General features: G+C 32.2%; 1 protein-coding gene across 1 annotated transcript in view; it reads left to right on the top strand.

Moving 5' to 3' along the window:
- LOC148309123 (uncharacterized) overlaps positions 1–18,005 on the top strand; it is a 57,512-nt gene extending 39,507 nt beyond the window's left edge. The window contains exons 2-4 of the mRNA XM_088260591.1: positions 6,079–6,217; positions 12,517–12,574; positions 15,233–18,005. Coding sequence (XP_088116717.1) covers positions 6,079–6,217; positions 12,517–12,574; positions 15,233–17,062 — 2,027 coding nt within the window. The 3' untranslated portion in view covers positions 17,063–18,005. The remainder of the gene's footprint in view (positions 1–6,078; positions 6,218–12,516; positions 12,575–15,232) is intronic.

Genomic DNA, 18,005 nt, shown 5'->3' with positions numbered 1-18,005 from the left:
TGGGGGTGAATGTGAACAACGACCATCGAGTCATTACATTGTGAAAGAAAACTATTAGAATGATGCATAAATAACGTCGTATTTTTTCATGACAACAATTTTTTTTGGCAAATACTTTACTACTACTACTACCATCACGCCGTTACTCTGCAGGGGTAGGCAGAGAGGATGGAACGCCACACTTTTCTGTCCTGACATACACTCCTCGCCTCCTTCACATCCATACATCTAGTCATACATGCCCTCCGATTACACAGACTTTTAATAATAATAATAATTTAATAATAACTCTTTATTCCAGCTTGACTAAGTGGTGGGTGCAATACTTAGTAGCCATATATGTTTTACACCATTTTTTATTATTATTATTTTTTTAACACCGCCAGATTTTAGGTTCTGATTGATCTGATCGTGCCAAGTCTTTTTCGGTCGTCTTCGTTCTGTATTCCCTCTCGCATTCGCCACATATATTTTCTTAGTCATTCTCTCGTTATCCATTCGCTCCACATGTCCATACCACCGTAAAGAACTTTTCCTAATCTTTTCAATTATTCCTCGTTCAACCTTACATTCCTTTCTTACATCTTCGTTTTTAATTCTATCATACAATGATTTTCCACTCATTCGTCTGAGGGAGCGCATTTCAACAGCGTTCACTCTGCTTTCATCCTTCCTTTGCCAGTTCCATGTTTCACTTCTATACATTAGTGTCGGTACGCCAGCACTCCGTTGTGAACCGCTAGCTATGGACACATTTTTATTTGCAATGTAATTTGTAAACAAACTCATATCTACATATATAATTTATACGTCACTTCATGTGCGAGTTTACGGCAATATCTATGGTTAGTTTGATTAAGCTTTTAATTTGGTAGACTCTTTAAATGTACCTTGCCGAATTATTTTACCTACTGGGAGACGCCTGAAAACATGACTTTTAATTATTTTAACCAGCCTATAACAGGTCTCCTAATTGTCTCTTACTATGACAGGACCCAGACTACCATATTCTTCTTCATCTATGTTGGGATGCCGTCATCAGTCATCAGCCATCAGTCTGCTTTACTAATTTAGTTATTTACATATTTTCAATCATTTTAAATGACTTTCTTCCATCTTTCTATCAACTTTTTTATCCCATTTGAATATAAACTTTCGGATTAATTAAATGTTAGAAAAACCCTCTTTTATATGATACAAAAACAACATAAAGAACAACTGTTAGCACAATTGGTAAAAAAAAAGCCACAGATTACGTAAAAATACGACGTAACTTATGCATTAACCTAATAATACGGCTTTATCACCACCCAGATATATCGTTCACACTTACCCCATATTACGGTGATCTCCGTTCTAATTTAGTTTGCATATCGATTTTATTATAATGCAATAACATTTTCAAATAATTGATTTTTTTGATGAAAGAATGTCTAAATATTTAAAGAATAAGGTTGTTTAAAATAAATTTTAATAAAAATCATTAGCATGTCCCTAGGAATACGGGTAGAATAAGACATCAATAAAAATAATCGGTATGGCAAAAATTGTATTATGTATAAGGGTTTAAAATGTATAATGAAATGTCTGAATGTATAAAGTATGAAAAGGGTCGAAAAGAAACAATATATATTTAATATATATTATAAGAATATATGTATGTATATACATAAACTGGATCTGTTCACAATATTCAACTATTGTGACATCATAAAATTCGGTTTCAACATTTTTCTTCTAAACCTTATCCGCACCAAATGGTGCATAGGGCACTGCATCGTATTGAAGTAGTGTTATCTTGATCGTCACATGAAGGCAAGGCGATCACTCTTGCGCTTCAGGCACCAGTCCAGGGTAATATTAAATAAATATTAGTGTTTGAAATCACAAATATTTGTTATTATTCTCCCTGGGAATCGAACCTGGGACCTCGAGCACGGTAGTTATACACGTTAACCGTTACACCACGGAGGCGGACGGCGGATATATTATACACGTGTTTCTTATGTATTTTATAAGTACTGAAACTAACTGTGTCGGGTTGTAGTCCCGTGGGTAGTGTCGTGGACTCTTGAGTCAGTGTTTCTGGGTTCGAACCACTCTACCACAACTTGATGCGTATATTTAATATCAAGCCGCTTAGGCTCATGAAAATAGTATGAAAAAGAAATATTTTTGAAAATAAAAATATAACACAAATATTTCTCTTGAAAACTATTATAATAATAATCAAACTGTTCAACTTTTCAACAAAGCTTTTTCAAGAGTAACCTAGTTACAGTAATTACCGTGTGATGTAATGTTTCGATATCAGAGTAAATATGAATCAATCACTGGCAGAAAGATGTATGCTACGCAATTAATAAAGTGATTACCTAAACCAGACACTGTCTGACTGTAAGAAATTTTATTTTGGTTCACGTACCACGATATATTTAATACACTCCATATTTAATATAATCTGCCGAAACTCGTTAATTATAAAGTTAAGAATAAAATAGAATAGAAAAGTCAATATTCTTGCAAAACTCGCTATATCGATCGACAGTTCACTTTCTAAAATCTCTCAAAAAAGCTCCAATCGGTAGAAGCTTTAATATTCCACAGGCTGCCGCCATTGGCTAAAAATATATATATATAATATAAAACCCTTATCCGCACCCCAATGGTGCATAGGGCACTGCGTCATATAAACGCAGTGTTATCTTGATCGTTTACACATGAAGGAAAGGTGATCAGCCCTCCGCTTCAGGTACCAGTCCAGGGTAATATTGAATAAATTTGACAGTGAAAAAATCACTAGTATTTATTTTACCCCCTTTGGGAATCGAACCCGGGACCTCCAGAACGGTAGCCGAGCGTGCTGACCATTACACTACGGAGGCGGACGAAACTAAAAAAACTTAATTTTTTTAACATAACGTGGTTTGCAAGTGGACTACTCAATTAGAATTTGTGGAATTGTGTAATTGGCTCTATTTTTATTAATGTAACTATTTTTTAAAATATACTTTTTTTTCCTGAATAAATAAAAATAATATAAAAAATTGTATCTGGAAAAAACATCCCAGCAAAAAAACAGGTACTTACTCAATACTAAAGTACAACATTTTAAGTGTTTCCAAATACTTGTTCACAAAATCTGGATTATCTCCAATTACAGGAGTTATTTTCATATTATTTTTGACATCTCATCAAAGATGAAGAAGAATATGGAAGTCTGGGCATTTACGGGGCTGACGACCCCCGAAAATACCCAGACTTCCATATTCTTCTTCATCTTTGATGAAATGTCAAAAAATAATATTAAAAATAACTCCTATAATTAGAGATAATTCAGATTTGTGAACAAGTATTTGGACACTCTCAAAATGGTGTAGAAAAATAAATGTTTAAGAAAGTCAACCAATATCATGTACTATTTAACTTCTTACAAGAAACCATAAGTTTTTCACTCACAAATTTCAGAGATTCAGTATAATTGAGGAAATATAATTTTAAATTTTTTTTCATTATAGTTGATCGAAACTCGGGACGAAATCAATCTAATTTTCAAACACGTGTCTCACATACTACTGTTGTGTATGAAAGAAATGTTTATTCAATCGTAAATACAATGCCGTCATGTCACAAGCTGTCAGCGTGACGTATGGCTGTCATTATCAGCTGTTTGCTCTCGCACCATATTGATTTAACCCTCAGCTGGTATGCACGCAAATAATTACGTAATTGGTGAGCGGCGTCTCTCAGACGCCGATATTCAAATCGCCTTTTTGATTTGTTTCATTTTTTATATCCTTTTTGTTTTGGACAATTTTGACAATTCACTCACTCCTTTCAATAACGTCATAAATCAAAAAAACATTTTTTTTCAGGAGATCGTTTTTAAAGTTTAAAAATATAATGAAATGTTTTAAAAATAAATATTAAGCCCCTTATTGAACTTTTTACTGTGCAACGGATTTTTTTAGGTAAAACCTGAATGTTTTTTCTACATTTGAAAATTATTAAGGATATTTAAACAAAATTAAACAATACAACAAATGCAGGAACAACACTTTCTGCCCTGTGGCGGGTAAACCGCGGGTGACCGCTTTCAAGTATTCGACAAACCTGATGATAGCAAGTTTTCCTCGGTATTTTTCCAACTACAATTGCTTCATAAATTTGTTTAACCGTTCTTTGTAAACTCATTCATTTTTATTTTTATTTAAATGAGAAATATTTTTGTTTTTATTATTTACACCAATATTTCAATTTCATACTATTTCTGTGAGCCTAAGCGGCTCATTATTAGGAATAGGTATCAAATTGTGGTAGAGTGGATACGAACCGAGAAACTCTGAATTAAGAGTCCGCGACACTAACCACATGTCCAAATCATCTCAACATACCTTTCTTAACTTGATCGATAATGCTTACCTCAGCCTTGCATTGTTTTCTTGTTTCGCCATTCGAACATCTAATCATAAATCGTTTAAATGCACATTCGTCTAAGAGATCCCATTTCGACTGTATTCAGTCTACTTTCATACTTCTATTGCCGACTCCATGCTTCACTTCAAAACGTTAAGAAACCAGAACCCCGATGTGTTTGCATTCTTTCCTATTCGAACATCTAACAAACATCATTTCACATGCATCATTAAAAAATATTATATTATTTTATTTGAATTAAATACACAATATGTTCATGTTTCCGAAGTATTTCATAGACGCCGTTTACCAATTGAGGGTTAACTATATACCTATTAAATTCGATCACAGTGTGTAATAATAGTTACCTATAACACGTACGGTATGTGAATTATAAAATGTATTACTTCACATATACATGTACAGTAAAACCACGATATAACCGACTCATTGGGGGGGGGGGGTGTCCGTTAATGTCGAAAATCTGTTATTTTGTATTTTTTTAAAAGAAATAACCCGCAAAGCGTCGTAGGATAGCAAGGATAGGAAAGGTAAATGCGAAAAATACATCGCAAATACCCAGGCCAATTAAAAATAAATATTTTTTAAATCATTTTTAATTCATCAAATACCCAGGCCAATTGAAAATAAATTTTTCATCATCTCACTTTGCAGTTGGAGGGAATCGAGCCCGAAACGCCAGTTTCGAAAGAAGCCAGTTTTGACATCTCATCAAAAATGAAGAAGAATATGGAAGTCTGGGCATTTAAGGGGCTTACGACCGTCATAGGCTGGTTTAAGTGATCACTTTACACAAGTGTAACAATTGCCAATTTTACCCATTATTGACAACCACACTACTCAAATTCTTGGAAGTTCTATATATATGAACCAATTTCGAAACGTTGTTCTTGAATCACAAGAACTTTACTAGAAACATCGATTGGTGAGATGAAAAGAAGCTTTTAATCGAGCAGAAACTCTTTTATTAGTATGTGAGGTCCGAATCCTGGATTATAATCACACAGATGAGAAACGCCAGAAAACATCATTAAAATTTTTATTATTTAAGCTTATAACTTGACCGGATAATTTATTTACAACATTTTGAGTGTGTCCAAACACTTGTTCACAAAATCTGGATTATCTCCAATTTCATGAGTTATTTTCATATTATTTTTTTTAAAAGAATTTGAGTAGTGTGGTTGTCAATAATGGGTAGAATGGGTGAAAGTTAGACGTGTGTAAAGTGATCACTTGTGTGAAGTGCCTATGACGGTCGTCAGCCCCGTAAATGCCCAGACTTCCATATTCTTCTTCATCTTTGATAAGATGTCAAAAAATAATGACTATGTATTTATAGATTTGGCGTTTAATTTGTAGGACAACTGTAATTGGAGATAATCCAGATTTTGTGAACAAGTATTTGGACACACTCAAAATGTTGTGTCTAAAATATTCTTCCTCTCAAAGGTCTTTTGAGTTTGGGGAACAAATAATAAGCGGCGGATCCATCCATCCTACTCACCTGGAGTAGGTTGGACGAGGAAGAACAGCGATCGAGCGTTCGGCTAAAAGCTCACGAGTTCTGAAGCCCGAATGGGCTGGAGCGTTGTCGCGAGCATTGTTGTCTCGTCAGCTTATTTTTACGTTTCATTTCAGTCGGAGCAGATTCCAAGGATGGGGAGGAAGACGAGACCAGCGGGACTGCGGCCGACGGACGCTCTGCGGCCGGAGATGCGGCCGGCGGCAAACCGCGACCGCCGCCCGCGCCGCCGCACGCTCTCGGCCACGCGACAGTGTGAGCACACCTTTAGACTTTAATTTCCATACAAAACACACACATTTAAACTAACTAACTAACCATCACGCTGCTTCCCCGCAGGGGTAGGCAGAGAGAATAGAACGCCACACCACTCTGTCTTTGCAAACGTTCTTCGCCTCTTCCACGTTCATGGATCTCTTCATACATACTCGCCGATTGTTACGACTCCTAACCTGACCGCTTTCAAGTATTTGGCATACCTGATCGTGCCATGTTTTTCTCGGTCTTCCTCTGATTCTCTTCCCATTGACATTCGCCTCATAAATTTGTTTTACCGTTCTTTCCTCACTCATTCGTTCTGCATGTCCAAACCATCTCAACAAACCTTTCTTAATTTTATCGATAATGCTTATCTCAGCTTTGCAATCCTTCCTTATTTCACTATTCGAACATCTGTCATACATCGTTTTGTCGCACATTATTCTGAGAGATCGCATTTCGACTGCATTCAGTCTACTTTCATCCTTCTTTTGCCAACTCCGTGTTTCACTTCCGTACATTAGAGTTGGAACCAGGACTCCGTTGTGCACTGCCAGTTTAGTTTCACACGCATTCGTAATATCACCATCGCAGGGCGATTGTCCACTACCCGGAATTACACAGAATCTTACCGTCCGGCACGTCAGTTAGCGTTTTAAAACGACGATTGGCTTGGATTGGCATGTGCTTTTATCCATATTTTTTCGGATCGGAGCTCTTGATCGGTGCGTGAACACGTTGCGCGTAAATTCGATCACGCTAAACTGTCGTAGTCGCTTTCATTTTTCCAAATTCTGGGTAGTGGACAATCGCCCCTAAAACCAAAGTACTCTATCTGCAAATCTGTTACTTTACAGGAGAGAGATTAAAAGATTTTTTCAACGTATTCTTTTTTATTAATTAACGGTTTAATCTGACATTCGAAACTAGTTTATACATTAAAAAACACGATTAAATTATGTATTAAATCGTTGTGTATATATATATATATATATATATATATATATATATATAAATATATATGTATGCATATGTATATATATCGACGGCTTCTACGTAAAGTACTCTATCTGCAAATCTGTTACTTCACAGGAGAGAGATTAAAAGATTTTTTCAACGTATTCTTTTTTATTAATTAACGGTTTTATCTGAAATTATAAACTGGTATTATACATTATAAAACACGATAAAATAATGTATTAATTCGTTGTAAAACTTTATGCTTTGTCAAAATTAAGTAGTTAGCGTTTTAGGAGTTCAGTTCATTTCGAAAACTCGATGTAGATAGTGTCTTATACGCCTGAAAACTAGGCGTAATTTATTTTATATATTTTTGTTGTTTTTTTCTTTTTTTATATGTGTAGATGACGGTCAGTTGATAACATATACCAAATATTTAAAAATTTACAAAAATGTAGTTAGAGCACTTTACGTAGGGGACGTCGATATATAAATACATATAAACATTCATTTCAAAGTTCATAAACGTAAAACTGTCTTCTTTTCTGTAAAAAACGATGTAAATATTTTTTAACATTGTAATCATTTGAACTAATGGTTACTTTATCGAACGACTCGCTACTAAGAACGACACACATACATTATTAAATTTTAGTGGATAATTCTAAGTATACATGTAGCACCCTCTCTGTATTATTATTGTGGCATGGTGTATACAGGACTATATCCAATTATGCTAGAAGTACCTAACCCCTTCGTGCGACACAATTAATTAAGTTCCCTTTGTTTTACTCGTATATAAGGGAGTGCTCGCTTCCATTCAATTCACTCCGCGCATTCCTCAGTGATTTTGAAGTCAGTTGAAAAAATTGTGAAGAAAAATTGTGTTTTTAGGTGGGTGATTATAATTTATTTTAATTTTTTAACTAAATCTTCTCGGCCATGCGTTGTTGTGACTAAGTCTGGCTAAATGGAAAACAAAGGAAATAGAAAGCACATGTCGCTCACTCCTTTCAACAACGTCATATATATATATATATATATATATATATATATATATATATATATATATATATATATATATATATTTATATTTATATATATATATATATATATATATATATATATATATATATATATATATATATATATATATATATATATATATATATATATATATATATATATATATATATATATATATATATATATATATATATATATATATATAAATATATATATATATATATATATATATATATATATATATATATATATATATATATATATATATATATATATGTATATATATATATGTATATATATATATATATATATATATATATATATATATATATTTAAATATGTATTTATATATATGTATATATATATATATATATATAATATATATATATATATATATATATATATATATATATATATATATATATATATATATATATATATATATATATATATATATATATTTAAATATGTATTTATATATATGTATATATATTTATATATAAATATATATATATATATTTATATATATATATATATATATATATATATATATATATATATATATATATATATATATATATATATATATATATATATATATATATATATATATATATCTTTAAACGAACAATTATATTTGAAATTATATAGATAGACAAAAACAAAATAAATTTTGAATAATAACATATTTATCGGCGCGGGTATGTATGAGGAGATGCATGAATATGGAAGAGGCGAAGAATGTTTGCAAAGACAGAGTGGTGTGGCGTTCTATTCTCTCTGCCTACCCCTGCGGGGAAGCGGCGTGATGGTTAGTTAGTTAGTTAGTTCAGGTTAAAAATTCAAAGGTTAAAACTTAAGGAGGTTTAAGGTTTTGAATAAACGAACATTAACAATTGTATTTATATCGATTGTGGGTTAAAACAAAGCGTCTGATGAATCGCCCAGCCACTTACATCCATTTTCCGAATTCGATTTCCAGAAATAATTAGATATTCAAATGGTATTGCTCAAAATGGTTTACATAGAGATTGGATTGCTTCCAATGCTCTTAATTTATGGCATTTTTTATGCCTTCGCTCGTTTACGAGTGATTTTGGCTGTAACGAAGAAAAAAGGTCATAAAAACAAAGGATACGAGAAAAGAGAAAAAAAACAAAGCTGGAAATTGAAAACAGAAAAATAAAATATTTTTCACATACTTACATATCGCTCACTCCTTTCAAGAACGTCATAAATCAAAAATCGACAATTTTCAGTTGTGCATCTATTCGGAATGCCCAGAAAATGTACTACATATATCCCAGCAAAAGAGGCATATTTTTAACTTAATATTTACCCACTACAGGGCATAAAGTGTTGTTTTTGCATTTTGAAGAAAAGTTATTATATAATTATTTTTTTAAACATACTAAATATTTTTCAAATGAATAAAAAACATTCAGGTTTTATCTAAAAAGATCTGTTGCACAGTAAAAAGTTCAAAAAGCGGCTTGATATTTATTTTTAATGCATTGTATTTTAATTTTAAACTTTAAAAACGTTCTCCTGAAAAATCAAGTTTTTTTTATTTATGACGTTCTTGAAAGGAGTGGGCGATATATGCTTGTGACAGTCAAACAATTACCACATCGCTCACTCCTTTGAACAACATCATGTATCAAAAATCGACAATTTTCAGTTGGGCATATTTTCGGATTGCCCAGAAAATGTACTATATCCCAGCAAAAGCGGCATATTTTAAACCTAATATTTACCCGCAACAGGGCAGAAAGTGTTTTTGCATTTTGATGAAAAGGTATTGTTTCATTATTTTTTTTTAAATATCCTAAATATTTTTCAAGTGGAGAAAAAACCATCCGGTTTAACCTAAAAAGATCTGTTGCACAAGTTCAATAAGTGGCTTGATATTAATTTTTAAAACATTTTATTATATTTTTAACTTTAAAAACAATTAAATATATATATATATATATATATATATATATATATATATATATATATATATATATATATATATATATATATATATATATATATATATATATATATATATATATATATATATATATATATATATATATATATATATATATATATATATATATATATATATATATATATATATATATATATAAATATATATATAACATATATATATATATATATATATATATATATATATATATATATATATATATATATATATATATAAATATATATATATATATATATATATATATATATATATATATATATATATATATATATATATATATATATATATATATATATATATATATTTATATATATATATATATATATATATATATATATATATATATATATATATATAATATAAATATATATATATATATATATATATATATATATATATAAATATATATATATTATATTTATATATATATATATTTATATATATATATATATAAATATATTTATATATATATATTTATATATATATATATATATAATATATATATATATATAAAATATATATATATATATATATATATATATATATATATATATATATATATATATATATATATATATATATATATATATATATATATATATATATATATATATATATATATATATATATATATATATATATATATAGAGATATTAAATTTTTGTTAAAAAAATAAGTAAAAATGACTTCATTTCATTCAAACCCTAATCCTCACCCCAATGGTGCATAGGGCACTGCATCATACAAACGCAGTGTTATCTTGATCGTTAACACATGAATGAAAGGTGATCAGCCCTCTGCTTGAGGTACCAGTCCAGAGTTATATGGAATAAATACAAGAGTGAAAAAAATCACTTATATTTATTTGACCCCCCTGGGAATCGAACCCGGGACTTCCAGAACGGTAGCCGAGCGTGCTGATTTATACACTACGGAGGCGGACTTACCACAAAGTAAATGCTTTGAATATGAATAATATTGAGAACAAACAATATGTCTTCATCTCTAATTTTTGTAGCGTTTAAAAAATGATAAAATATTCCCTTTTAAAAGTCTGGAACGAGCGTATAGCGAGTCCCGCAGGAGATGTTTTATTTAATTATATCAAAGCCCTGATGGTTTCTCATTTAATATTCATTGAAATTCCAAAAATAGCGGTCCCAAAATTACCCTAATGTTATTTATGGTGGGATGAAATTATAAATTCGTTGGTCTTACAAGGTAAGCAAGTTTAGCAGTACATTTTGACATCTCAATATAAATATTAAAGTGTGGGTATTCATAGGGCTTACGATCTGTCATAAGTGGGTTTAAGTGATCACACTAACCACTCTACCCATGAATGACAACCACACTATTAAAATTTTTGTAAAAAGCTAACAAACTAATTAACTAACCATCACGCCGCTTCCACGCAGGGGTAGGCAGAGAGAATCGAACGCCATACCACTCTGTCTTTACAAACATTCTTCGCCTCTTCTACATTCACGCATCTCCTCATACATGCCCGACGATTATTACGACTCCAGACCCGGCCTCTTTTAAGTATTTGACATACCTAATTGTGCCAGGTTGTCCTCGGCCTTCCTCTACTTCTTTTTCCAACTACATTCGCCTCATAAATTTGTTTAATCGTTATTTCCTCACTCATACGTTCCACATGTCCAAACCATCTGAACACACCTTTCTTTATTTTATCGATAATGCTTATCTCAACCTTGCATTCTTTCCTTAATTCATCATTCGAACATCTATCAAACACCGTTTTGCCACAGATTCGTCTGAGGTATCGCATTTTGTAAAAAACTCAGATCTACATATTTAATTCGTACGTCGCTTTATGAGCGAGTTTGCGGCAATATCTATGGTTAGTTTTTAAAGAGACTCTTTTATATGTACCATACCGAATTATTTTACCTACTGGGAGACGCCTGAAAACAAGACTTTTAATTATTTTAACCAGCCTATAACAGGTCTCCTAATTGTCTCTTATCATGACAGGACCCAGACTACCATAATCTTCTTCATCTTTGTCGAGATGCCGAAATTCAAAAATAATAGCAGTTGAAGGTAACATCAATACACGCAATACTAAACATTGCTCATGGCCTTGACAGCCTGCTTCTTGACAGCTGCTACAGTATTGTAAATCTATAAGTATTGAAATCAAATATATAACAACTGTGCTGTCTCATTTATTTATTTTCTATTTAACCAGACAGCTGAGTATATATGTATCAATGTAAATCTTTAGTGTATAATTATTACATTTTACAAATAAAATTCTAGTATTTTCTTCTTCTCTTTCTAGGGAGATATCAGCAAGCCAACAAGATTTTTTCAAGATGCTGGATGAAAAAATCGAGAAGGTAATTTATGAATTTAAATTAAATTAAGAAACATAATTCATACGGCACACATTTTGGTGAGATTTTTTTTTTATAAAGACAGGTGCCGTGGCGTAGTTGGGTAGACGCTCGACTGTGAAACAGACATCATGAGTTTGATTCACCAATTGCAAAATAAATTCAGGAAAGAGTTCATATAAACTTTTGATGTATTTTTCACATTCACGTTCCCTACCCTTTTTTCATTATTTTATAATTTTTTGCCCTTCTCATATTGCTCACTCCTTTCAAGAACGTCATAAATCAAAAAACTTGATTTTTCAGGAGAACGTTTTTAAAGTTTAAAAATATAATACAATGTAATAAAAATAAATATCAAGCCACTTATTGAACTTTTTACTGTACAGTAGATCTTTTTAGGTAAAACCTGAAGGTTTTTCCTTCATTTGAAAAATAATTGGTGTATTTAAAAAAATAATTAAACAAAACCTTTTAACAAAAGCAAAAACAACACTTTCTGCCCTGTAGCGGGTAAATATTATGTTTCAAATATGCCTCTTTTTGGGATAAAGTACATTTTCTGGGCAACTGAAAATTGTCAAATTTTGATTTATGACATTTCTTGAAAGGAGTGAGCGATATATTATAATTATAAGAACAAAAAAATAAATTGAATTCAAACAAAAAAGATCCCACAAAGGCATCGCCTGTGTGTGGGTATACATTTTATTTTAGGTTATAATAAAGGATAATGGAAAGAATACAATGGATATCAGAAATATAAATATGTAGATTAAAAGTGCTAATATAAACTACAAATATTTGAACACCTCCTTATCATTCATCGTTCACTTTGTGTAATACCACTTTTATAAACACTTATTCATGATTACCGATTTTGGAATAATCATTCCAACATCAGGTCATTAAAATAAAATAATTGCGGTTTTTCATTTGTATAAAAAATTGAAAGAGAGAAAGGTGACAAATGAATCACAATGGGAATATTTTCAAAAGTGGACTCGAAGTTAAATGTGTTTATAAAAGTGGAATTCCGCAAAGTGAATTATGAATGATAGGGAGAGTGTTATATTACCGTACCACAAAGTTAACAATGCTTTTAATATACAAAATATGCAAATATTTGATTTTAACAGAAAACAAAAAATGTTTTTATATTTTCTCATTTGTTTATTTTAAATTTGCTTCTTACCTTATGTTTTTCTCATTTATTTCTGTTAAATATGCTTCTTTTTCTCCTGTTTATTGTTTTTAAATTTTTCCATGTATTAGTTTTGGTTATTTAAAAAAAAAATATTTTTTTGTAACTTTATTACATGTCGCTCACTCCTTTCAAGAACGTCATAAATCAAAATACTCGATTTTTCAGGAGAGCGTTTTTAAAGTTAAATATTATAATACAATGTATTAAAAATAAATGTTAAGCCACTTTTTGAACTTTTTACTGTGCAACAGATCTTTTTAGGTAAAAGCTGAAGGTTTTTTCTCCATTTGAAAAATATTTAGTATATTTGAAAAAACAATTAAACAATATTTTTTCTTCAAAATGCAAAAACAACACTTTCTGCCCTATAGCGGGTAAATATTAAGTTAAAAATATGCCGCTTTTGCTGGGATATAGTACATTTTCTGGGCATTCCGAAAACATGTACAACTGAAGTGTTCCAGTCTTGTTAACCTTAATCCCATGTCCCAAAATGAGAAATAGAAATTACTCATCGAGAACATTATATATATGACTTATCTATGTATGTAATTTGTTTTGAAAAATAAATAAAAAAATAAAATGATGAAAATTAAAAAATCTTTACTATCCTCCCTGCAGATAAGCCTCTAAAAGTAGAGGCATTGCGGGTTATTACATTATTTTTTTAAATACCATCATTTCGGAAACTTTTGGACCACACTACATGTCATAGATCAATATTGGGTTCTCGTTTGTATATGACTTCAATTACATTTTAAATATCCCGTATTTGTATGGGTTCTGTGGTGTAACCGTGCTTTTCAAAGGTTTCATCACTTAATTTCATGTTACACAAACTGTTTATTTACATCGAACTGAAATCAGATTAAAATGATATATAATTACTTTTTCTTGAATGTTTTTCGTAGATACTTTGTGGCACATTTTATAAACATTATAAAATAAAACAACTTTGTTTTAACCACTTTTTATAAAAAAAAATGGTGAGTGGTTAATATTAACATTTTTGTAATTTTTTATTTTTTTTTGAAAAAGTGGTTTAAACAAACTTGTTTATTTTATAGAGTATATATAGTTACGTTTTTTGAGATCACTACGTTCATTCGACTCATCGAGATAGGTGAATAAGCAGTAAACTTATTGAGTTGATAAATTTATGCCTTGAAAAAAATATGTTTCAAAAATCAAAAGAAAAAAAATGTAACGATGGTTTCAGAGTTTTTTTAAACATAATATCTATTAGTTGCCTAAGAAAATTATTTTTATCTATTGCATATAAGGATTCATAGCAATAAATCTATTAAATGATAATGAATATGTATAGTAAATAATAAATAAATAAGGTTGATCCCATAACAATATACAAAAGATAGAATGAATTCAATATCTTATATCAATAAATATTTGTTACCTGGTTTTTTTGTTGTCTTATTCGTCTTCTCATATTTCAGGGAAGAGATTATGACTCATCCAGTGAGACAGAAATACAAATGGAGCAAGCAAGAATTTCATCACTTCTCATGCACTGGGAATCGGCCTCTCAGACTTCATCCCAGTGCAATCATTCCTCCCCTCCTACACCATCGCGGAGAAGGCAGAACGTAAAGCAGTCATCTCTAGAAAAACCAAGAAGTCCGGATCTAAGGAGGTACATCAAAGGACAACCGGGCCGGCCTTCGCAACCGACTTCCCCAGCATCACCACCGTCCAGAAGATGCCACGGACCACAGCTGACTTATCAGTCTAGCCAAGAATCTGACAAGCAAGATCAAAAGGTCCAGTATGACAACAGAACGGGATCACCCATCAAACGACCTCAAATACCGGCTCCGAATTGGAAAGGCAACCAAAAGATCCCTCAATTCACACCAAAGATGGACCCGTGCGAAGACCAAAGGTGCTACAGTCCGAATCTACTAACCCAAAGAGAGATACACCAGTCGTACGGAGTCTCGCAAGAGTATTTAGAAAATAGAGAAACATCTCAGATTACTTACAACCCTACATTCCAATCTCATAGCCCTTCGCACGTTCCAAACAAGTCTGCAGTCGGGCAACCGATGAATCCTCAACCGTATATTGCTCAGATCATAACATATCCAATGTCTCAACAAGCAGTGGCTTATCAGAACGCAACCCAAAAGTACATATCTCAGACTCCGACATATCAGCAACAGCCGGGACCTTCAGTTCCAGCACAGAGGTATCCGGGAAGAGCTCAATCGGGTCCTCCCCAAGCTCAACCAAATATATATTACATCGCTCCAACTGCCATCGTTCCACCTATGCAAGAACAGGTTTTGACTCCCAAGCAACAAACGGCTCTTCACCTACAGCAGTATGTCGCTATGAAGCAAGCCCAACAGGCTATGGGATACACTCAGAGAATACCCGGCGGACAAACTATCCATGACTTTGGTCAGTACTGTCCATCGCCGAGTGAATCACCGGGAAATTACAATAGAAAACTCTACGAGAGAACGGACGAGAGCTATTCTCTGAACTTCATGACAGTCGGAAGACCGCAAAAGGCCGTTCTTCAAACGCAGACTCTACATCAACCTTCACCAGGTGTAGTTCAATTGCAACAAAGCGTCGGAGTCACGCCCAACGTGCAGCAATATGCAAACATAATCCAAAGAAACCCGAACCCGAATGCCTTTCAAAATAAACCAGGATGCACTGCCTCATTAGGAAGACACCAGTCTTTGAGTCAGAAGGATACCATGACCGCCGAGAGATATGGAATATGTAACCCCGCAACAAGTGTGAACAATCCGCAAAACAACATTGCGATTCGAAACAACTTGTGCCAAAGCTTGAACATTGTAACCCAGAAGACTGTCGGCCAGATAGTTCCCGTAGGTAATCAGGACTTGGTGATTTACCAGAACCTTACCGGAGCTGCTGCAGCCGTGGATCAGAGAGTTAATAATCCAAGTAATAGTACAGTAGCCAATGAAGGAGTACAAGGAATACAGGACAGCAAGGGGAGAGAGAACTTCTTCACCAGTGGGGAAATGTGCCAAATGGGTGGGCAGACAATGTCTGAAATGAAATCCGTGTCAAAACAACATTTAGGTTCAAATATTGTAGGCAGGCAAGTGTATTACAGCCAAGTGGTGTCGGCCAGTGAACAAAAATCCGCCAATTCTTCAAGCTACAGTGTAAACTCGGGTGATTCCTCCTTGAAAAAAGGTGTTAGTGACAATGTTTTGAAAGGTGGAAGACCGCCAGTCCAAAATAAAAATTCTTTAGAAAACTCCACAGAATATCTTTGATCTTGGTTTTAGTAAATTGAAATGTAATCAGTTGTTGGGAAAGGTCTGTCATTTCATTTGATTGTACAGATTCATACATATATAAACTGGGTAAATTTAAATGTGTCACAACTTGATATGAAACATGTATCGCTCTTCTCATCTCATCCGTAGGGTGAATAATCCAGTGTCCGATATAATAAATAAAATTAATAGTATTAACTGGACGCCCTAATGGTAAGGTAAAAAGGGTTGAAAAATGCAAGGCTGAGATAATGCTTATATCGCCCTTCCATTTTTCATTATTTCGTCATTCGAACATCTATCATACACCCTTTTACCGCACATTCGTTTGAGGGATCGCATTTCGACTGCATTCTGTCTACTTTCATCCTTCCTTGGCCAACTCTCTTGATTCATCCTGGCAATATGGCCAAAGTAAGAAAGTAATTTGTATGAATTTCAATGAGACAATAATGTAAAAGAAAATATTAAAGGTACACATGCTACTAATAAACCATGCATAATATAATATGCTCTCTAGCTGTATACATTTGCTTTAAATAAGCATGCTTGTTTACGAACATCGATACTAGCATGCTCATAAGCATGTCAGAGCAGTAGCATGCTAAAAATCTAACGACTGTCGATTTTTAAGAATGCTTGAAATGACCATGCTTATTTCTAGCAAAATACATACACACATGCTACTAAGTAGCAACTGCTCAATAATAGCATGCTTTTGTGCTAATAATGAGCATGTGTATCTAGACCTTTATGCAATAATGCTGTTAAAGTTTACATCTGCCTAAAATTATTAACTTGTCCGCCTCCGTAGTGTAATGGTCAGCACGCTCGGCTATCGTTCTGGAGGTCCCGGGTTCGATTCCCAAGGGGGGTAAAATAAAATATATGTGATTTTTTCACTGTAATATTTATTCAATATTACCATGGACTGGTACTT

This window comes from Brachycentrus maculatus, unplaced genomic scaffold (assembly GCF_059751285.1).
Source record: "Brachycentrus maculatus isolate JH-2025_06_01 unplaced genomic scaffold, ASM5975128v1 h1tg000139l, whole genome shotgun sequence".
NCBI classification, from domain to species: domain Eukaryota; kingdom Metazoa; phylum Arthropoda; class Insecta; order Trichoptera; family Brachycentridae; genus Brachycentrus; species Brachycentrus maculatus.
Note: the sequence above shows the minus strand (reverse complement) of the source record. Positions and strands in the feature narration are given on the sequence as shown.